The 23,731-nt window shown below is 34.7% G+C and overlaps 5 protein-coding genes across 5 annotated transcripts; 3 read left to right on the forward strand and 2 right to left on the reverse strand.

Annotated features, from left to right (window-relative positions):
• The first annotated feature begins 10 nt into the window (after positions 1-10).
• On the forward strand, positions 11-8,013 carry LOC118273495 (importin subunit beta-1). Its single transcript, XM_035590487.2, has 10 exons — positions 11-179; positions 1,120-1,361; positions 1,438-1,618; positions 1,707-1,966; positions 2,081-2,267; positions 2,354-3,495; positions 3,592-3,762; positions 4,083-4,205; positions 4,379-4,671; positions 5,098-8,013. Coding segments are annotated over exons 1-10 (2,658 nt in total). The 5' UTR covers positions 11-121; the 3' UTR covers positions 5,099-8,013.
• A 2,675-nt stretch (positions 8,014-10,688) lies between these two features.
• Positions 10,689-15,969, forward strand: LOC118273496 (adenosylhomocysteinase). The gene is made up of 4 exons (XM_035590489.2): positions 10,689-11,254; positions 12,250-12,440; positions 14,330-14,482; positions 14,841-15,969. The coding sequence occupies exons 1-4, from the start codon at positions 11,233-11,235 to the stop codon at positions 15,765-15,767; spliced, it is 1,293 nt and encodes a 430-aa protein (XP_035446382.1). The 5' UTR covers positions 10,689-11,232; the 3' UTR covers positions 15,768-15,969.
• Positions 15,970-16,638: 669 nt separating this feature from the next.
• LOC118273266 (39S ribosomal protein L15, mitochondrial) lies at positions 16,639-18,032 on the reverse strand. The gene is made up of 3 exons (XM_035590160.2): positions 17,833-18,032; positions 17,596-17,750; positions 16,639-17,313 (listed from the first exon to the last, which is right to left on the reverse strand). The coding sequence occupies exons 1-3, from the start codon at positions 17,932-17,934 to the stop codon at positions 16,686-16,688; spliced, it is 885 nt and encodes a 294-aa protein (XP_035446053.1). The 5' UTR covers positions 17,935-18,032; the 3' UTR covers positions 16,639-16,685.
• Positions 18,033-18,591: 559 nt separating this feature from the next.
• Positions 18,592-20,688, reverse strand: LOC118273510 (conserved oligomeric Golgi complex subunit 6). Its single transcript, XM_035590505.2, has one exon. The coding sequence runs from the start codon at positions 20,555-20,557 to the stop codon at positions 18,698-18,700; it is 1,860 nt and encodes a 619-aa protein (XP_035446398.1). The 5' UTR covers positions 20,558-20,688; the 3' UTR covers positions 18,592-18,697.
• Positions 20,689-21,303: 615 nt separating this feature from the next.
• LOC118273199 (V-type proton ATPase subunit d) lies at positions 21,304-23,704 on the forward strand. Its single transcript, XM_035590034.2, has 4 exons — positions 21,304-21,572; positions 21,692-22,200; positions 22,336-22,590; positions 22,823-23,704. Exons 1-4 carry the CDS (start codon positions 21,452-21,454, stop codon positions 22,982-22,984), a joined length of 1,047 nt encoding a protein of 348 aa, XP_035445927.2. The 5' UTR covers positions 21,304-21,451; the 3' UTR covers positions 22,985-23,704.
• Positions 23,705-23,731: the final 27 nt, after the last annotated feature.

Here is a 23,731-nt window from a genome sequence, read left to right on the forward strand (position 1 = left end):
TATATTTTTTGCAACTAGTAACATTTTATCAATGAGTGTTCTTCCGTCGGTGGTGTGCCGGTTTCTAATTTTTACATTTTCCAGTTTTATTATCTAAAGTTTTGAAGAAACAGTGTCAACAATGCATACAGAAACGACATTAACACTCATACAAATATTAGAAAAGACTGTATCACCAGGTAAGAAATCACATTTTATCGTCTTATGTTCATGTATGGCGCTTCAGGTCGTCAACCGACTTATCATCTAACGTAACTGTTTTAAAAAATGTATTTGATTGCGACAATGTTTTCAAAGACTTCAAGTTAGAAAGGATTGTGTGAATTTAAGTTCTTCTTCTAACTAGATAGCCGTTGACGACAGAATGTGGATGACAAAGATGCCTAGCTGTCATGTAAGGAAAATTCTAGGTTCACCTACAATTCAAGTTTTACAATACGCGGCAATGGTGTTCATAAACAATTTGACATTTTGACACGCATCTTAAATATTTTTACTCAAAATCCCTGCTGGATTTCTTGGTGCCTGGTACTGTTCTCTTCAAGGTTTGAAGGTTATAATTTGCAATCCTTCACACTTGACATTCCATTCATGTTAACAATCAGTTTTACTAATATCATTATTTTGATAAAATTATAATTACGTTTTAGAATGTAACATAATGTTACCTTACTTCTAAATTCTTAAGTTAATTACAGATACCTAGTGTAATTTTCAATTGATGTTCAATTTTATTCTTACATTTATATTATTTTACCTAGTCTATTTAAAGAATTAGTCAACACCTACTCAAGATTCAGCACTGTCCTAAAACAAATATAATCAAACACTATGATCAAATGTTTCAAAATAACACTTTTATTTAGATCAACACCCAGTTAGAGATACTCAGTACTCATTAGTCAAATCATACTAGGTAATAAAATGTTGAGCTTATCATGACATTAGATAAAGGGAACAAAACATGTTTAAAAATCCCTTACTGTTAGCCTTTCTGAAATTAAATAATTTATTGAAATGTTTTGAGTTCATTGAACTGGGTACTATTTTATTAATGATAGAAAAAACTGATATTGCTATTTCTTTTCTTTACCCATAGTCTTATTTTGTATTTTACAGATCGAAATGAATTGGAAGCTGCAGAAACTTACCTTGACCATGCAGCTGTTACCAATTTCACAACATTTATCAAAATGTTGTCTGATGTCCTGGTTGCGGGAGGAAACAGCCAGGTGGCTAGGATGGCTGCAGGTTTACAGCTAAAAAACCACCTCACCTCTAAGGATCCTACACTAAAACAACAGTACCAACAGAGGTGGCTAGCTCTTCCTGAGGACATCAGATTATATATTAAGAAAAATGTATGTATCTTTATAATTTAAAAGCTAGTGTAAATTTTTAAAGCCACAACTAACAAAAAGAGTTATTTTGTTCTAGATTCTAACGGCAATTGGAACTGAGAATAGTAGGCCTAGCTCAGCTGCTCAATGTGTGGCCTATGTAGCAGTGGCAGAACTTCCTGTAGGACAGTGGAATGATCTGATACCTATCCTTGTAGAAAATGTTGTTAATGCTCAATCTACAGAACTTAAAAAAGAAGCAACATTAGAAGCAATTGGTAGGTATTTAAGGACACTCATTGTTTTTTGTTGATAAACAAACTCCACAGCACACATGTTACAGTAATACAAAACCTCGCTTTTCAGGTTACATCTGCCAAGAAATTGATGCAGAGGTCTTAACAGAACAAAGCAACCCCATTTTAACTGCTATCATTCATGGAATGAGATCTATTGAAACCAGCAACCATGTTCGTCTTGCTGCCACTCAAGCTTTACTAAACTCATTAGAATTTACTAAAGCCAACTTTGATAAAGAAAATGAGAGGAATTTCATTATGGAAGTTGTATGTGAAGCCACACAGTCAAGTGACATGAGAATTAGTGTTGCAGCTCTTCAATGCTTAGTTAGTATTACAATATTATTTTCTGTAATACCATTTTATTTAAATTAAAGTCATTTTTAGATTCTGGCCTAGGTGGTTGTAAAAAGAGACTATTAAAATTAATTTTTATTTTAGGTCAAAATCCTCTCTTTGTACTACCAATATATGGAACCTTACATGGGTCAAGCACTTTTCCCCATCACTTTAGAAGCTATGAAGTCTGATGTTGATGAAATTTCACTTCAAGGCATTGAATTTTGGTCTAATGTTAGTGATGAAGAAATTGATCTTGCAATTGAAGAAGTAGAGGCAGCTGAAGCAGGTAAGTCACTAAATTACCCAATGTGGGAACAGTATAATATTTTTTTTTGCTGACTTTAAAATCTATTTTTTTTCCTCTTTCTGCAGGTCGACCACCAGCACGTACTTCGAGATTTTATGCTCGAGGGGCCTTGCAATACCTTGCACCTGTCCTTATGCAAAAATTAACAAAACAAGATGATACAGAAGATGAATTAGAATGGAATCCCTCTAAAGCTGCATCTGTTTGTCTCATGCTATTGTCAAACTGCTGTGAAGACGAAGTTGTTCCCCATGTACTACCGTTTATTAATTCCAATATCAAAAACGAAAATTGGCGGTATAGAGAAGCTGCTTTGATGGCCTTCGGTTCTATTCTTGGTGGACTTGAAGCAAATACTCTGAAGCCTTTAGTGGAAAAGGCTATGCCAACTCTGATTGAAGCCATGTATGATTCTAGTGTGGCTGTGCGAGACACAGCTGCCTGGACATTTGGAAGAATTTGTGAAATTGTCCCGGAAGCTGCTATAAATGAAACCTATCTGAAACCACTTTTGGAAAGTCTTGTCAATGGACTGAAAGCAGAGCCACGTGTAGCTGCTAATGTTTGCTGGGCTTTCACAGGGCTGGCAGAAGCTGCATACGAAGCTGCTGATTGTGGAGACTCCAACCAACCTAAAACCTATTGCATGTCAAAATACTTTGATTTTATTGTTCAGAGGCTTCTCGAAACTACTGATCGCCAAGATGCAGCACAACATAATTTAAGATCAGCTGCATATGAGGCTCTTATGGAAATGGTTAAGAACTCTCCTACTGATTGCTACGTAACAGTGCAGAAGACAACTATGGTTATTTTGGAGAGACTCCAACAAGTATTACAAATGGAGAATCATATTTCCAGTCAGGCTGATCGTTCACAGTTTAATGATCTTCAGAGTCTGTTGTGTGCTACATTGCAGTCTGTACTCCGTAAGGTAACTCCAGAAGATGCTCCACAAATATCAGATGCCATAATGACGGCCCTGTTGACTATGTTTGCTGGCAATGCGGGTAAAGCTGGTGGAGTTCAAGAAGATGCTTTGATGGCAGTCTCAACACTGGTTGAGGTGTTAGGAGAAGGCTTCCTTAAATACATGGATGCTTTCAAGCGATACCTATATGTTGGGCTTAAAAATCATCAAGAATATCAAGTTTGCATAGCAGCTGTTGGACTCACTGGAGATATCTGCCGCGCATTGAAAAGTAAAGTTAGTATAATTTGTCATATTTTCTGAATCTTTACTTCTCTTTACTTCCCAATTAAAATTGACATAATTAAATTAAATGGAAAAATAATTTTACAGGTGCTGCCATACTGTGATGAAATTATAGTGTTGTTGTTGGAGAATCTTGGAGATCCATCAATTCATCGATCTGTAAAACCTCAGATTTTGTCTGTGTTTGGAGATATTGCCCTAAGCATTGGTCCCGACTTTGCTAAGTACTTTGATGTGGTGATGCAAATGTTGTTGCAGGTATGTATTATGATTTTTAAAACCATTAATCTAATAATGTTTTGTTGCCTTGGCAAGGAGCTAGCTCTTGGACCCAGTCTATTAATCTGATATTCTTGTATCCTCTTCCAACAGCAGATTTTTTTGTGGATAACAATAGGATAAAGTGTGAAATAATAGTGCCTGGTGTGGTAATATGACAATAGAGTCACTCCCTATTATATTGGACTTTTATGAATTATGAACACTTAAATAATGTGCAACTGTGAGCCCTAGATTCTTCTGATATTATGCTCTGCTCTTGTACTTCATTCACAGTTATATCATTTTTTATATTCCAGGCCAGCAATGCTCAAGTAGACCGTAATGATTACGATATGGTCGAATATTTAGGTGAGCTTCGCGAAAGTGTGCTGGAAGCTTATACTGGCATAATCCAAGGCTTGAAGGGCTCTACTGGCGAGGTATGTAATATTTAAATCTTTTTGTTAAGTTTCATATTTTTTGTTTACACTGTTTATAAATACTTTGTCACCAACTCATTTAAACTATAATCATAAAAGTACTCACCCCTAAAGAGGACCATTAAAATTGAATATCTAAATATATTTACAAGCCCGAAATCTTTTATCATCAGGTAAGATCGGATGTGGCGCTCGTGGAGCCTCACGTGCCGGCCATCGTGACCTTCATGATGCAAGTAGCCTGTGAGCCCGAGCGCACGGACGGGCACATGTCGGTGATCGCGGGTCTGACCGGGGACCTGTGCACGGTGTTCGGACAGCGCGTCCTGCCACTGCTGGAGACTCGGCCCCTGTTGGACTTGCTGCAGGCCGCTCGACGCTCCCGCACTCCTCGCACCAAGGCACTTGCAAACTGGGCAACCAAGGAAATACGCAAGCTCAAGCATCAAACGCCTCTCACTAGCTGGTTTGTAAACTTTTCTTGCTTTTATCCGGGTCGATAGTTTAGAAACCTACTCCCAAGTCGGGTAAAAAGGTTTTAAAACACTACATGATAGCAAATTTTTAAATTGAGTACTTAAGTAACTAAGAACTCAATTTAAAAATTTTGTAGATTTTTCTTTAACCAATATTCTCTTGTGGTGGAACATTTTCTAGTGAAACAATATAACTCTTTTACTCAATAATTTATGAATAAGAAAATAAATATGTAGTATTTTTTTAGAGAGACCCAAAAAAAAATCGTTAATTATCATGAATTTCGGCTTACTAATCGAATTCCTCGTCAAATAGTTACGTGAGTAAGCCGAAAATCATAATAATTATTTTTTTAATATCTCACGAAAATTATAATATAAAACAAAAATATTCAATTTTAATATTTTCCTTTCAGATTTGAACCTGTTGTAAAACTTCTACGTGAAACAATGCAGCTTGAGATAATTTGCCGCTGGTAGTCTCAACTGTGTTGGCAGGCATATTATGTCCATATTAATAAGTCGTTAGGTGCATTTGTTAGAGGCCTGTATTATTTTAATCTATTGCCAACATTTTATAAAGTAGTTATCTCGTGTTCACTGGCTTATATAGCCTTTATAAGTAATTAATATTCAAGTATGTATTGTACATCTATTATATTACATAATAAATGAATATTTCTCTACTTTAGTAACATGTTACCATTACTGTAGCATAGTAACATCCATTGCTTTATTTTATTTAATGAGCATTGTACCATGACAAAACAGTCTGTTAAATTAATTGTAACCAGTAACAAAGTCAAAAATGGATGAATGTTTATGAACTAGTAAAATTTTATTATGTTAACTGATATTTTACATATAAGAAAAATGCTAATATTATTTGTAATGGCTTTTTCTTAAATCACCTAGTGATTTTTGGCCCCGAACAATGCACTTAGCGTAGCATTATTGAAACTTTAATATATGTGCCTGACCATAATTTTCCATAATTATTATCTTAAAGTTGAAGCATTTTTCCTATTTGGTATTATAAATACAGACAGTGGCTGTGGTATCTTTACTTATGTGAGATAAAGTGATAGTTTGAAAGAGATGTGTGAGAGGTGACGTATGTTATTTTAGGCATGCACATGTGCAAGGGATTATGAATTTTATAAATTATTATTATGTTTTGTAAGATGTATGAAAGATTTTATGGATGGATAGGAATGCATGTGTCGATGCGTGCATGATTATCTCTGATATTTTATAAACTTAGGCATTGTCGATCATAATGGAAATTCGGTATATTAATGTATGTTTAAGATTCCGTCGACATTACTAGAGACTGAAGGACGCCATATTGGCGACGATTCTTTTTTTATTCATCGCAATTCAAGTCAAATCTGAAAATATATCATACAAAGTTGTTGGGAAACGTTTCATCAATAAACTTGCACGGCGCCCTATGAAAACGAAGTAGAAAAATATCAGAATATTCTGGAACTATTATAAAAATCGCCATCTGAAAGAATCTGCTAATAGTATAATCGTGTAATGTGCCGAAAGCTACATTTCTGATTATCTCACATACTTTTTATCTTAGTTATTGCCTACCGTTTTAACATTAATAGGCTAGTTTCCTACTGGTCAAATTGTTATGTTTTAAATTTTATTTAAACTTCAACAACGATATTTTCTATGAATTTTGTATGAAATAGTGTGTTATGACGTCATCAGATTTTTACGTCAAATAGCAAACTTATTTCTAGATAATTTGCTAGAAAATTTCGAACATTAGGTAGATCATCAAATATATGAGTGAAAGTGTGATTATTTTTTTATTGTTTATTGTTCTGAGAAGTCGAAAAAAAATATTTTTGACTGAGGAAACTACCCAATTAGTGGCATAACTTAATACAATCGTAATCTTTTCAAATGATTTACTATGATGTCAGATGGTTTTTATCAGAGCTTAGGCAGGTAAGCGGAATAAAATACGCGCTTCACCGGCAAGTGATGTAAACGGTTACTTTTAAAAGATCAATTCTAAAACCACTAAATATTTATGAAAAAGTAATAAGCTTACCTATCTCAAAAATCTCTTAAATCTTCCTTTGTGATGAATAAAAAGTGTCCTTGCCTTCTGATCTCAATATCACATTATTGTACATATGTAATTAAAACTTTTTTTTCTTATTATGTGTTAAAATGGCAAAACCTGAAAGACCAAGCAGACCATTTGTTGAAATAACACCTTTGGGCTGATGATAGATATTGCCATAATGTTGATGCTTTTCGTTGACCATAATGATATTCACAATTATCAAATTTCAAAAGGGGTATCTTCACTAAATATTTATTTTCGTATCGTTTTGTTTTTCTTTTATAAAGTGATGATCTAAAATGCAGTTAATTTACATAAGTAGGCAGAGTCTTTTTTTTATATTAAAAAACTTAAAGCCTTACAAGACGTTTTTCGGCTATCACATTCGGCAACTGTCAGGTTTGTTGCTGTTATCGTGACCTTATCATATCATAAACACTATGAGGCCGCCGATATCGTGTCGTTGTCGACTAGCTCAAAGCGTGACTCAGTTCGATTTATTATGTTGAAATATTACATGTTATATTTTGCCTCCTCTGGTACGCGCAATCACTTGTTGTTTATTCAAATATCTATTTTGTCTTACTTTGTCGATCAAACTTGCTTTTAGACAAATGTACGATAACTCAATCTAACTCGCTGTTATCAATGTTTAGTCCAGTTCCAGAACTCGTGACTAATATTTTAACCAATTCGTTCCGTTTTAACGGATAGAATTCTTTTTATACTCTTCAGGTTTAGGACTTAAGTGTGATAACTTAAGTATGAAAATACCCTTAATGTTATTTAATTTCAATTGACTTGTTGAGTGTCTGCTAGTCTGTGAGCATCACTGATAGGAATGATGTTTGCGCGAATTATGCAAGAATTTACTACGTGAAGTGTGTCATTACTACCGATTACTTGTTTTATTTACTTTATACATAATACAATATATATTTGAATAAAAATACCATTTGGATATAAAAAAAAATCAGAAAAAGTATTCCAAATGTCATACAAGTTACGTATGTACTTATATTTAAGTATGATAGGAGAATATGTGAGGACTAGTGCCATGCCATGAAAGGTTCTGAATTAGAATCATAGGCATCGAGTCAATGAATACCACCCACTTTTCCTGCGCGAATCTAAAATCAATTAGTTGTTTTGTTACGGCGTATATTTTCATTCGTTTTGACTATGACTATCTGCTACCCTGTAAACTGTTCTATGGTGATTAAACAATTTAGAAGTTAAATGTTGTATTATTTATATTTACCTAAGTTTATTTTTTTATTATTCCAGTTTAAGACATTATTTCCATGGGACTTCCGAGTACTTTAAAATAAGTGTAAGTATATCCTGCCACATGACCTAATGGTGCTTACTGGGGACTATAATACATAGTTCAGTGTATAATACATAGGCTAATGATTTCGAAATTCAGTTTGTTTTTTATTTGAGGGGGAGGGGGGAATATCACCTAATAACTTCTCCCGCCTTGAACGAGGTAAGAGGGAGTGTCACTCTTACTGACTAAAAACCATCCCGTTCCTACTCCTGCTTTTCGAACCGGATCATCCGGTAAATCCGCTAGGTAGTCCGCAGCTCCGGATGAGGAGTCAACCCTACTGGGGGCCACATCTGCGGTGTTTTGATGACCCTTTAGGGCGCGCGCGGAATGCGACGCGCCGTAAGCATGGGTCTTGTTCTGGTCGAACGGAGCTACCCTTGCTCGCCGTCCGCAGACCCGTACCAATTCAGAGTATAGATAGAGCAACAAAAGAAGAATCGATTAAAGAAACAGCAGAATCGATTAAAATAATTTATATGTGACAAGGTAGAATAAACATACTATACCCCAAATTGAATTGGGCAAATTCAATACCAACTATTTGCGATTAAACCTTAATCCTCAAATAATAAAAAAACATCAGTTTATCATGGTCTACTTTGTATGGTCTTTCCTTCGATTTAAGTCACTTTAAATCATAAATGTGAAAGGATTTCGATAATATTGGAATGCTTCGATTTAAGTCACTTTAAATCTTATACGTTTGGGTGGTGGGGGATTACTCGTAATTCTTGTAAATATTATTCCTTACCTTTTTCATTGGTACATAAAAAAAAACAAAGAAAAAATTAGTTAATCACGCGCTGCAGGCAGCTGGCTCGTTCGGTTATTGTTGTGGCCACTTGTGGCCAAAAAAAAAGTAAAAACATAATTTCAATTTGGGACCTCGAAATGAATTATTTTAATCAACTCTGGATTTTTTGGGCATTCTCCTTTAAGAATACTATAATAAAAATATATAATTAATAACCGATAGGGATTCACTAAACCAAAGAGGTACTTAAAAGAAGCCTAAACTCAAAAATAACAATATATCTGACAGTGTTAATATTATTATCTATTAGACCCACAACGTAGCTGTTTTAGAATTACTGCACCTAAAGAATAACGGAAGCCCAAATTACCAGAAGACTGCTGGTCGTCTGTCACCAGACTGTATCTCATGAACCGTGAAGGACAATTAAATTTTGGACAGATAGTGTATTTCTATTGCGGCTATAACACAGCAAATATAAAACAAATGGTCTGTACCATTTGTTTTATAGAACCCTTCGTGTGCACATCCGACACCCACTGGGCCGGTTTTTTTTAGGCCGGCTCCACATGTTGGTCCCAACGCTCGTACCAACGTTGGACTGCAAAATACGTTGGCGAATAAACTAGTTCTATCCCGTCAACGCCAATGTGAAGATGTCCGATACAGAAATCGAAACTGCTCTGAGCGCGTTTATAGTAATGATGAGTGCACATTTATATTTGTTATGTCCAAGCCGGTGACGATTTTGTGGATGAGAAAGCCATTCTCGCTCGACGTATGCACTCGCTGCGTGTTGTAACAGAACTGAGCAAAGCGCCAACGTGTGGACAGATCGCGAGCGTTGGCGCAGATTCCTTTGATGAAACCGACACGAGCCTCGCCCTAACGTTGGGACCAATGCCATTTTCTAGATCCACACGTTGGATGAATAGCGTTGGGGCCAATATTGGGGCCAACGTGTGGAGCCGGCGTTAGGCCGGCTCCACATGTTGGTCCCAACGCTCGTACCAACGTTGGACTGCAAACTCGGTGAGGCGTACACACGTTGGCTAATAAACTAGTTCTATCCCGTCAACGCCAATGTGAAGATGTCCGATACGAAATCGAAACTGCTCTGAGCGCGTTTATAGTAATGATGAGTGCACATTTATATTTGTTATGTCCAAGCCGGTGACGATTTTGTTGAGAAAGCCATTTCGCTCGACGTATGCACTCGCTCGGAACTGAGCAGCGCCAACGTGTGGACAGATCGCGAGCGTTGGCGCAGATTCCTTTGATTACGCTCGCCCTAACGTTGGGACCAATGCCATTTTCTAGATCCACAATGAATAGCGTTGGGGCCAATATTGGGGCCAACGTGTGGAGCCGGCGTTACAAAATAGGTCGGCAGACGTGGACACGGATTAGCTGATAAGTAAGAATCACAATAAGAGTTACAATTGCGTTGCCGGCCATTTAGAAATGGGGGATGAGGATTTGGCCATCGATAGCGTCACAGACTGTTGACCGAGTGCTATCAATGGATTCTTGGGTATTTCGGTCACATTGCCCCCATTATCGACAAATTAAGAAAGGGAAAACCGAAAACGACCACATGTGCGATCACCCAGCCGATCGCCGATGGTGTGGCCGATCACACTGCACTCTCTGTTATGAAAACCTTGAGAGAAGCCGAAAACAGGGCAAGGTGAACTATCACAGAAAGCAATGAAAGACTTTCAAGGGCACGACCTTCAAAAATGAAGTAAACGATCCAGAATCTTGAAGAACCTCTAACAACGCGTTGCACTGTTTGTGACACCGGCTTTTGTGAAGCCGTAGTATAGGTACCGCTCGCGTCGAACAGGCTCATTATTGGCGTGCCGAGTGGTGGTAGATCACCTAGTAACTGTAACATTACCTAGACATCAAATATTATAATAAGTATGTATGTAGGACATAATAACAAAACATGGCAGAACAAAACATCACAGAACCAAAAAACAGATGTGATGTCTGTCATGGCGTAATCATAAAATACCTATAAAAAAATTACTTATTTATTAATGCTTTAAATAAATTATATACTTTTACGTTATATAACTAGCTAAGTACCTATTATACCTATTCTTTGATTTACTCACTGCTGAGTATATATTAATGTGGCTGCGGCAGATGTCAGCGAAAGAGGAGAGGAACGTTATTTTAGAAACATCTGTGGTCGGGTTAGGTCGTGTTACCGGGCCGATTTCTGTTGCCTCCATGTGCTAAGTTTGTTTTATTGTAGATATTGTTTTAATAAATACATCTTAGCTTTTATCTGACTTTGGATCAGAAATTTCTACCGAATAATTTTTGTACTTGTGTGAAATATATAAACAATAATCATGAAGCCCCCGTACAAAATTGGTGAGTAAATATTGCATTATTCCATTCCGTGTTTAATTCACCACAAACTTTTTTGCTTAATAGCTAAGATTAATTAATATTTGCATATATTTCCACTGATAATAGGATAGGTGTCTGCATTTATTAGAACGATAACTTTTTGTAGGTTATCCAAACCATGCCGAATCGCCTTCAACGCTTCCTATGAAACATTATTTGATAGTTCTGCATCTTCTTATAATTCATAATGATATATCTTATCATTTATCAGTCATTATTCTGATGGTATCTGTTATCTTAATTTGTTTGTATTTACCCACTCAATTAAAAGGATTATCATGTACCTATCCTAGGTAGATATCTACCTACTTGATATAAGTAGGTACCTAATTTAACAAAAAATAAGTCAGTTAAGTAATTACGTAGTGCGACTGGTTAGCCGTTTATACAATATAATATGACGTAAATGTTTTTTACCTAAGTACAGTAAATTTTAATCAATTAAAACAGACATAAAATTAATACCAATTATTTTATGTTTTAGACCTTTATATAATCACAGTATTAGTATAATAAAATCAAAAAGGTTTATTTATGGTACCTAACTAACAACCAGTCATTTTTGCAATAATCTTAATACATTGCCTATCATGAGTACCTAACCATATATTATGAGCTTATCAAAAATAAATTATGCAAATAATATTATTCTATAAATCATCTTCTCTTACAATCATGTGTCTATTGTCTAGTCATTTACTTTTTCATTTATAAGTACTTATTAGCTGTAGCAATCATACTTAAAATAATCTTTATTTGTGTCTTTCAATTCATTCAGTATAAATAAAAATTAAAATTACATGGATATTAAAATTACATTGACTGGTACCGACTTAGTAAATTAATTAAAGTTGTTTTCTACTCTTTACTCTTGTGCACAGTAAAAATTAGTACCTACCTAAATACTGACTATAAGTTAAAGAAAAGTAACTAAGAGATATATTTATTTCCTACAGCTGATGAGAAGTTGGCTGAGCTTGGCCGCAAAGAAATCATGTTGGCAGAGAAAGAGATGCCCGGTTTGATGGCATGTCGCCGCAAATATGCTCCTAGCAAAATCCTTAAAGGAGCTAGAATTGCTGGCAGTCTCCACATGACTGTGCAGACAGCTGTCCTCATAGAAACTCTTGTAGAGCTTGGAGCTGAGGTAAGTTCTATAACCTTTCATATTTCAGAAAATAAACTAGATACATTTTGATGCATCAATTGAATGTACCTATTACATGCAGATAATAACGGTACATAGTTACTTATCACATCCACTAATTTTATTTGATAGATTGTATCATTTTAATTAATGTATGTATGTTAATAAAATCAGAATGCACTGCTACAAGAAATTCCTACAGAACCTATTCCCAGGATTTATCATGCTAGATTATTTAAAAATCTAGCATGATAAATCCATGCTAGCATGATTTATTTAAACCTTAACCAGTACGAATTCTAGCATGTAATAATACCTAGTATATTATTTTTCTACTACTAGAACAGGCCTTCTCCTATGGATTAAGTAATATATCTCAATCAAAGATAGAAACATCAATATTGACACTATAATCCAGAATAGATTTTATCAGATATTGATAAAAAATAATAAAAAGATTCAGCACTTATCAAATTGTGTTATACTTAAGTGCTTGATATAGGTATGTAGTTCTTGTTATCTTTGATACCTTGAGGAAGTATCGACTTTCCTAATCAATATAATAATTTGATTTGCTTACCTCTAGTATTTCAAGCATTAGTCAACTTAATTTGTTAAGTGCATATCTTAATTCTACGACATTTCTGGAGCGAATTGCGATTACCTAGGTTACTACTAACCTTGTACCTAGATACCTATGTTGATTTTAGCGATATGTCGAGTTACACGAATATTTACAACTACACACTATAAAGTACAGAAATGTCTCATATGCAGGTCCTTTTTTAATTGAGTTTAAGCTGTGTATTATGTTTCCTTTTTTATTTCTTTAATATTATATCCTATAAAATGCGGCTAAACTAAGAAATTCCATTGTGCCTTATTTACAATCACCGAACACATAGTGCACAAACTCAGAGTCAGAACAACATTTTCAATTTGTGAATCACACAAAGAAAGAACTCGCGTATTGAACCAGAAACAAGTTATGCAGTAAGGCAGTCAATCCAAGGTAATTAGGATAAATAGGTACCCTAGTTCAATAAATCTACCTATAAGTACTAATATTATAAACCAAACTTTATTAAATTATTTTATCTACTCGAGTAGCCATATCGTGTACCTATTATTAAAACAGAAAATATTGATGTAAAACTACTTAAATGATTTCATTATTTTTTTATTCTATAATATTGTGATAACCTTAAGAAAAACTTGATATAGCAATTGCAAAACATGTTTTCCCTTTCAACTAAAGACTAAGATATGAGCACCCTGTGCCCACCCTATCTATCGATTATAGCATGTTGACCTTAGTAACTTAACTGCAATAAAGTTAGATAGTGTATACTTTTTTAAACTTCTGCGCAACTATGCTATAGTCACAATCCTTATCACACCATCACCCTATACACAATCCTTGTATGTAGTTAGAAATGTTAACAAAAGATGTCTATGATTAGTAACAATATGTTTGCTATTACATATGTATAAGAAGGTGTCAAAGATTAAAGAATATATTTTGTTATCTTATTTCTGTAAGTAATGTAAATAATGTGTAAGAATTGTGCTGATATTTATCATCGCCTCTTGACCTCTCTTATCGTTAACCTCTGATCAGAGATCTGTATGTTTGCTTCAATTATTATGAAATAGTTTTTGCAATTCATGAATTGTATTCAATTGGTAATATTATTATTGTGTTTAGTCATTTCCGTTACAGTAACATCTTCTTTTAGCCATTTATAAGAATTATACTATTGTCATGTAAAATTGTATCGACGTATGCGTTATGTGAACAGAATTAAATAATAATTATATGATAAAAGACAGGAAACTCTTTTTTTAAATACTAGACATTTATGGATACGATTAATTTGTAATTACAGGTACAGTGGTCCAGCAGCAACATCTTCAGTACACAGGATGAAGCGGCTGCGGCTTTGGTTGCCGTAGGTATCCCGATCTACGCCTGGAAGGGAGAAACTGAAGAGGAATACGTATGGTGCATTGAGCAGACATTAGTATTCCCTAATGGAAAGGTAAATAATGGATTCTCCTACATACATGTATTACAAATACTCAAGAGGATAAAATTAATAATATTTACCTTAATGCAGTTTTCCTTAAGACGTGTGGTAAGGACTAAATATTTTTCCTTTAGGCTGATTAGAAATGTCTATGTTACTTACAGGGAAACATTATTCGCAATAATAAATACCATTTAAAATATAGCCGTCGCATGACCTAATAGACATGGGCAAAGTGATTTTCGTATTTCCCTAGTTCGTACAGTTTCGAAAAAAAATGATCAATGAAGACTTCAAATTATTCTGTCCTTCAACCATTCATGTGCACACCCAAAAATATGCTTTAAACGCATTTATTTTCTTATTTCAGCCACTTAACATGATCCTGGACGATGGTGGCGACTTAACGAACTTGGTTCACAAGAAGTTCCCGCAATATTTAGAGGGCATTAAGGGTATTTCTGAAGAAACTACCACTGGTGTACACAATTTGTACAAAATGTTCCGTGAAGGTTTACTGAAGGTACCTGCCATCAATGTAAACGACTCAGTCACTAAGAGCAAATTCGATAATTTGTATGGATGCAGAGAATCATTGCTAGATGGAATTAAAAGAGCTACAGATATCATGGTTGCTGGTAAAGTGTGCGTAGTCGCTGGCTACGGTGATGTCGGTAAAGGATGCGCTCAAGCATTTAAAGGATTTGGAGGCAGAGTTATTGTCACTGAAATAGATCCCATTAATGCCCTACAAGCAGCTATGGAAGGATTCCAGGTAACAACCATGGATGAGGCTGCTGAAGTGGGACAGATATTTGTCACTACTACAGGAAACTTAGACATTATTTGCAAGGAACACTTCTTGAAAATGAAAGATGATGCAATTGTTTGTAATATTGGTCACTTCGACTGTGAAGTAGATGTTGCTTGGCTCGAAAACAATGCCAAGAAAGTAAACATTAAACCACAAGTAGACCGCTATGAGCTTGACAATGGAAACCACATCATTGTCTTGGCAGCGGGACGTCTTGTTAACTTAGGATGTGCCACAGGACATTCATCATTCGTCATGTCAAACTCTTTCACTAACCAAGTTCTGGCTCAGATCGAACTTTGGACAAGGCACAATGTATACCCTGTTGGAGTTCACACCCTGCCTAAGAAGTTGGATGAAGAAGTGGCTGCCTTACATTTGGACCATCTTGGTGTAAAACTAACTAAGCTCACGCCTAAACAAGCTAAATACATCGGCGTCCCTGTCGAGGGGCCATACAAGCCAGACCACTACAGATATTAATAATTGTAATATTTAACAGCACACTTTCTTGTAAGTTATACTGTGTTTGAATGTAAGAATATCTTTGAAAAAAAGTACTTATGGGACTAACAATAATGTCAGGATACTAATATTAGTATCAGTAATGTACCTTCTGATTTAAATATGTTACTAATGGTTTGCGGTTTCTTGAGAAAGTGAATAAATTTACACCAGAAAAGAGTATAGTTTATTTTTTTATTATAGCGACTCATTCCCCTACATACTTGGGTCAATTCACATCGTGCATACATGTTCTTTTTATGGCAGAAGGAAAATTATCCATTTCTTTGACTCTGCTCTAATGTGAATTGACCTTCGAAATAGTCTTCTTAATAATTTAACAACACTGTAGTTACGAAGTTGACTTCACTTATAGAACCTCCGAATATGAATTGCCCCGCAATTTAATCGTTAACGCCCAAAGCCCAGAGTTGAAAATGGAACACTGCTTGATAAGGGTACGAGATATATTATACATAACACATCTCTGGTGGAAAAGCCAAAGCTGTGTTAGGAAGATATTACAAGACTATAGGGATACTCGTAAATGCCTCATTATGTAATTTTGTGGACGCAAGTGCGATTGCTTCTGATATGCTTCAGGTTTTTTTTTGTTCTATTGTATTTTTTATTTTAATATAGCTTGCGGTTTACCTAATCTGAAAGTTATATTAAAATGAAAAATCTGTCTTAAGTTTGCCTCAAAACTATAGCAGGTGCCATAGTTAGTTCGATGAGTTATATAGATATAGGAAAGGAGTCCTAAACTGTAGGCCAGTATCGGTCTGGTTACAATTATTTATTAGATCTCATAGAGATAAAGCTGAAATAAGAAAAGAGAAACAACAAATAATGTCTATAAGTACCTATATTTAGCAATAAAATTTCGTTACCATCTTATGTACTGTAGAATTTTAACAATTCTAGATCTTTTGGCTTAAGTATACACTTCTCCTTCAAATTGATGACCCAACCAGGCTCCAATCCGTAAAATATTTGTCTAGGATCTTTCCTTTCATTTAACATATTGTAGTTTGGTTCATTTTCAATGTTAGGTAAAGTGTAGCCATACTTCTGGGCTAATTTTAGCCTTTCTTTTGAAATTTCTTCTGGATCAGCCAGGTAGCCCCGTGTCTTAGCACTAGTGTAGTATTCAATAGCATCAGGTGGTGGGATCATCCTCCTAGGAATTGCTTGACCTGACTCGAAAAACTTTTTAGGGTTCTTGAGTAACATCAAACTATGGGGATCATAGTAAGCAGTTGTAATAACTCCACCGTTCTTCTCGATGGCAGCAATAACTTGTTCACTGGCCCACTGGACTTCAATATTTATCTTTGCCGCAAAGAAATCTGCTCCTTCATCTGTGAGCTGGACACCAAATTGCTTCTGATCAGGGAAGAAATTGTAGAGACCTGATTTGATAATACTTGCAATATCTATAGGTTTAGTTATATCCAAGCGATCTTTATCAATAATACTCTGTAGCTGATGTAGTGACAGTGGCGGATATTCTCTCCTTAGACTGAAAAAAATCAATTACTTGTATACAATATAATGAATGAGTTGTTTATGTAACAAAATTACTGTACAAAGAAAAAAACTAATAAGAGATCACAAATATTGTTCCTAGAGAGTTGATTTCCTAGGTAACATGGAAGCTGTTTATTAGGAAGCTATTAATCCTTAAATATAAAACAAATTAGTATGATTGATTATTGAGGCAAACTTAACATAGATTTTCTAATTAAGATGACAGAGATTATTAAATTAAAGAAGTACTTCAAAGAAAAGTTTGTTAACTTACTGATGGCCTCTGTAATAATGTTCTTGAGGCACTCGCAAATAGAATGGGTTGTTTCCAGTTTCATAACCTAATCTCATATAGTTCTGACGTTGGCCTGATCCTTTATTACCAGCGCCATGCTTGTCTCCTCCGTGTTGACCGCGGCCTCTTTTTGGCTGCAATACCAAAATTCACAACATTTAATAAGCTGTATATAAGATCATGTAGGTTATTTTAGCATGTAGCAAAACAACTTACATTTTGCCTGGATTTAGGATTGTTACGAATATTACCAAGAGATATTCTCGGTAAGGACCTTAACATAGACAAAGACTTCTCAGTAATTTGTCGTGAACCCATATTTTATCAATTATTCATAGACCAATTTCATAAAATTAAAAATATTCATTTCTTGCACGCATTGATCCTGATTTAATGTTCATTTGACATTAAGATGACGTATGATTTTGACGTTAAACATTTGATGTATATTTTTTTTAAATTGTAAATGAAACTGTGGCTATTGAATCACCCGTATTGTAACATTTACGGAAATAAAATAGTTGTTGTTGAAAATTACATAATGCTTCAGAATTAAGATACACCATGAACACTATAAAATTACAGTATAAAGTAAATAACAAAGGTCTTATAAACACAGACAAAAATGGTCTTTGTACCGGCCACGGAGACTAATAGTAATTCTGATCCAGCACTCCTTTGCTTGCTGCACAATCAGCTGCAATGCAGGTGAAAAGTAGTACTGACATCTCCTCATACGTATGAATACTTTTTGAAGGTAACAAAAAGGATTGATAAGGTAGTACCTACTACTACAGTTACAACTTCCATGTAGAAAAAATAATTTGTTTAATGCAATAAGTAACAAACGAGTCACTTGACCGTAAGCAATCGGCGCCAACTACAAGTGTGTTTCGGGCCATTTGGGAATTAGGGATTCGACTAATTCTGGGACTGGGGTCTGGGGATAAGGGAAATTACTTAAATAAAAAATGGTTTAACATTTCATTTTATATTTTTGATATTTACATATACAGTATCTAATCTAATCCATATAACAATAATTTAAATAGGTAATTAATTATATTTAAGAATACTTTTTTTACACAAGTAGCTTGTTGACTTCTTCTGGCTTTCTACGAACAATAGTATGTGGTTCAGCATATCCATTCAATGGGTCATGAACAGCTTGATATAATTGAGTGTAAATAGCAAATATTACTTCAAAGGCTCGTTTTTTAACTAATGACTTGTGAGTGTGACTCAACAGCAAATTCAGTTGTGGCAACATGTATACATCTGGAGATACTAGAAACATATCAAATTTGTTAAGAAATGTTTTTAATGTTGATGTATCCATTCCAGGTATTGCTGATAAAGGGCCACTTATTTTTTCTTGGAGAATAGTATAAATAGGACCCAAATTCAAATTAGCAACCAGGTAACTGGCTTGCTCAGAAGTAAGAGTATCTATTTGAGCTTCAGATTGTGCTTGTAACCTTTCATTATATTCATCCATTATGGTATAAAGTGATAAGGTACACTGTATGTGATAGATACAATTCAACAAATATACTGACATGTCAGTGGAACTTAAATGGCAAGCAGTTTCATTTATAGCATGTAGTAATGGGTCTAATATGTGTGTTATTATCAATTTTCTGTCAGCAGTATTTATGTTGTGGGACACATTCATGATGGCCAACAAATCACGAAGGAAACTGACCAAATCTGTTACCACTATAGAAGGGTTTAAATCAACTGGTGGAGCTTTAACTCCATGGCTAAGTTCCTTCTGAATTTTGCTATCCAAAGTTATAACAAAAACTTCTTCACTTTTTTTCAGGAGTTCTTCAAAAGTGTTTATCAGGTGACCATTTGATATAACAGCTTGTATTACATCCTTGTAGTAAATTATTAAATTAGTTATGGACCACAGGACAAGAGGATCTTTATCAGGCTTCAATATCAGTTCTGCTCTCACTTTGAGTAGAGGACACAGAGCTTCCATAATATTGGTCAAAGCATCTATGATAAGTTGATTTTTTTCAGGCATATTGCAGTACTTAAATAAAGTAGAAAGATTTTCTTTTTCTATTGGTATTACTTGGTACACCCAGGTTAATATATCTCCAATATACCGTTTAGCATCATTTGCATAAAATTCAATTGGTTTAGAACCATCTGTACCCTTAGTCAGGGCATCAATAAACATTTGCACTATTGTTGCCTTCCGGGCAGAACTATATTCATCAATGATATTAGAAAATAGGACTTGCCTATTCTGAAATTTTGCCAAAGCAGTAGGGACCAAAGCATTGTTGGGTGAGTCTGTACTGAGGCAGGCCCCAATGGTCCAATGATACAATTTTTCTATAGCAACTTCTTGTTGTAAGCCAACAGTCTCCATGATGTCAAATGCAGAGGTCTGGTGCCAACACTTTATAAGTGTTTTACAGTTACTATACAGTTTCTCTATATGGGATAATGTTCCAAAGAAATCATGTGTTAAAGGAGTTTTGACTGAAACATTGTATAGATACTCATTTTGTTCTGGTGACAACTGGAATTCTTGGACAAATGCTTCCACCCATGCTTGCTTTTTTTCTGTCTTTTTTCGTTCGTCTTTGAGCTTAGTTGTTTGAGTTATGAGATGGTGGGTTTTGTTTTTCGAATCAGATAGTCTCCTCGACATATCTTTAACTGCGACATCTAAGGACGACAGGGAGTCGAGTAACACTTGCAGCTTATCTTTCACCTTATTGTACTCTGTTAGTACAGTTTTATTTACCAACATATCCTTCTTTTCAATTTCATTTACGATAACTCGCCTTGTGTATGCAGAGTTTGATGAACAAAATCCAGACACAGAATGCAATGCATCTGTATTATCAGATAGTATATGACTATCGAAAATTTTATTAATTCGTTGCCTTATAGGATTATTGTAAGACGAATCCATCTTTTAAGCTTTGGACAATATTTGAAACTATAATACTAATTACGACACGTCAACAACAATAAACACAATTTTTCAGTTTTTACAGCAGTCTGTCAATCAGTTGACCCTTGACATATTGAACCAAGTGTCAAGTTGACATCAGCTGACATCAACTACCTACTAATATTCATTCATGAATCATAAATGATGATAGTTCGTTCGTTCATTATTGCTTTTGTCATAGACAACCTTTGCAGTTTCATCCCAAACTCATCCGAGTTTCATTTTCTTTAAAAATTTTCAAGATTTTTCATACAAATTCGTTATATATTTGATTCATAAACTGACTTGATCTTCTTAATTTTTTACTTGTTCACGGCTTGAACTTGGTTGCATTTTGAGACTTGATCAATTTAAGGACGTTAAAAATTCCCTTGAACTGATGCTGCTGCAATTTTAGCATATTACGTCTTGATTACATCCATTTGGCTGCTGCTGAAATAAAATTGATACATACATAAAATTGTTTGAAACAGTAGATAGACCTAGTTCAGACAATAAAGTGTTCTCTTTTCTTATTGCTGCACAAAAAAGTTATTTGTAGGAAACTATTTAAAACAAAAATGTTACATTTTGAGACAATTTCTTTTTAATACGATTATTTTCTGTTTCAGATTTAAATAAAATCAGATACTCTTATTTTTATTAATTAACGTTAAAAATATGAATGTTCATTTTCTTAAAAAAACAAAAAAAGAAAACACTTGTCTATGGTTACATCATATGATCATTGATCACCACCTCAATTGATTTCCTTCTTCTGTGTCTCTTTGGGCATTTTTACTGATTTGAGTTGTCTAAAATATCCAATAGGGTAAAGTTAAACTGTTTCAGTAAAAAGAAAACAGAAGCAAAATGAAGGGGTGCATTTTTAACATCGATGCTGGATATTTAGAAGGACTGTGCCGTGGTTTCAAGTGTGGAATCCTGAAGCAGGCTGACTACCTTAACTTGGTGCAATGCGAGACCCTGGAAGGTTTGTAGATTGTTGTATAATATGTTACATTCTACAATTGGCATTGGTGCTCACTAGTTACTGCTGTGGACAAATTATATTCACGATACTATCATTTGACATTTCATTATTGTTTACAGATCTAAAGCTTCATCTGCAGGGCACCGACTACGGTACGTTCCTTGCTAATGAGCCCAGCCCACTTTCCGTCTCTACAATTGACGATAAGCTTCGCGAGAAGCTCGTAATTGAATTCCAGCATCTAAGGAATCATTCAGTGGAGCCTCTCTCTACCTTCTTGGACTTCATTACTTACAGTTACATGATTGACAACATCATCTTGTTGATCACTGGTACTCTACACCAGAGGCCCATTTCTGAGCTCATTCCCAAATGCCACCCCTTGGGCTCCTTCGAGCAAATGGAAGCCATCCATGTTGCTGCAACACCTGCTGAACTGTACAATGCAGTCCTTGTCGACACCCCATTGGCCCCCTTCTTTGTGGACTGCATCAGTGAGCAAGACTTGGATGAGATGAATATTGAGATCATTCGTAACACTCTGTACAAGGCTTACTTGGAAGCCTTCTATGATTTCTGCAAGCAGATTGGTGAAACTACTGCTGATGTTATGTGTGAAATACTGGCCGTAAGTTGTTTATATACATTTATATCATACATCATTCATTCATTAGATTCATTACATTTTCATAAACAATATGAAACATGGAGCCAATTCTTTTCACCATGTTTCTGTGTTTATTTATTTTAATAATATTTACAGTTTGAAGCTGATCGCCGTGCAATCATCATTACTATCAACTCTTTCGGGACAGAATTGTCCAAGGATGACCGTGCTAAGCTGTACCCACGCTGTGGCAAACTGAACCCTGATGGATTGGCTGCTCTTGCCAGAGCTGACGATTACGAGCAGGTTAAGGCTGTTGCTGAGTATTATGCTGAGTACCAAGCATTGTTTGAGGGCGCTGGCACTAATGTTGGTGATAAGACCTTGGAGGACAAGTTCTTTGAGCATGAGGTTAGTTTAAAATTGTATTTATTTGGTATCTTTAGATTTATACTTCATAACTACTTTTTATAGTTTTAATAATTAGAATTTTAATCTTATAAGAATTAGAGTTCACTTACAAGAGTTTATTGAAAAATTTTTTTTTTTATTGTTGCATTATTAATAGTAATTATGAATATTCATACATATTTTTCATAACAATTATATCATTATTAACATCATGATATTTTAACCATTTCAGGTGAGCCTCAATGTCCATGCATTCCTGCAACAATTCCACTTTGGGGTATTCTATTCTTACCTGAAGCTAAAGGAACAAGAATGCCGAAACATTGTATGGATTAGTGAGTGTGTGGCACAAAAGCACCGTGCTAAGATTGACAACTACATTCCCATTTTCTAAACAGTTATATTATATTTCTGAACTTTAAGAATTCCTTTAAAAATACTTTTGCTTTGTACATACCTATTTGCAGTAGCGATCAGGACAAATGTATGTATACAAAATACAGATACAATGTAGATAATAATAAGAACTATTGTAAACATGAATAATTTCTGTATTCTACACATATATTGTTGTTTGAATATCCAAGTAACCATTGCTACTTGTACATATGTAACTACAGGATATTTTGATTAAATCACACAGTATAATGTTATGCCTACATTGCTGTGAGAGTATTTGACAATGAGTAATCTTCCAACCAGTATTTAAATATTGTATATTCAACCTTTGAGGTTAGCTAGTTATTTTATGTTAACTACTAGTATTTCATTTCTACAAATAATTTCAAGTTATTGGTGTTGTCATTATATCTTCCGAAGTTAATACTTGCTAAGGTCATCTAAGCAAGTTTACAGAATAAGGTACCTGTTATTTCTACAAAAAAAAAAATGGTAGAAACATAATTATTAAATGCTTTATGTATAGGGTAACAAAGTTATTTTCGAAATATTTGCGCCTTTCAAAAATCTATAACATTAAAATATTACTATTTATGTGAGCACAGACTCAATATTTATTTTTAAATCGTGTTGATTAGATTGGAAATGTAATGTAATTAAAAATCGTTGGACACCTATTTAATGTTATATAAATAAAGTATCATTATAATCCCAAGCTGTCTTTTATTTTAGTTAGGTCCCA

The sequence above is a fragment of the Spodoptera frugiperda genome, chromosome 1 (assembly GCF_023101765.2).
Source record: "Spodoptera frugiperda isolate SF20-4 chromosome 1, AGI-APGP_CSIRO_Sfru_2.0, whole genome shotgun sequence".
In the NCBI taxonomy this organism is placed as follows: Eukaryota; Metazoa; Arthropoda; class Insecta; order Lepidoptera; family Noctuidae; genus Spodoptera; species Spodoptera frugiperda.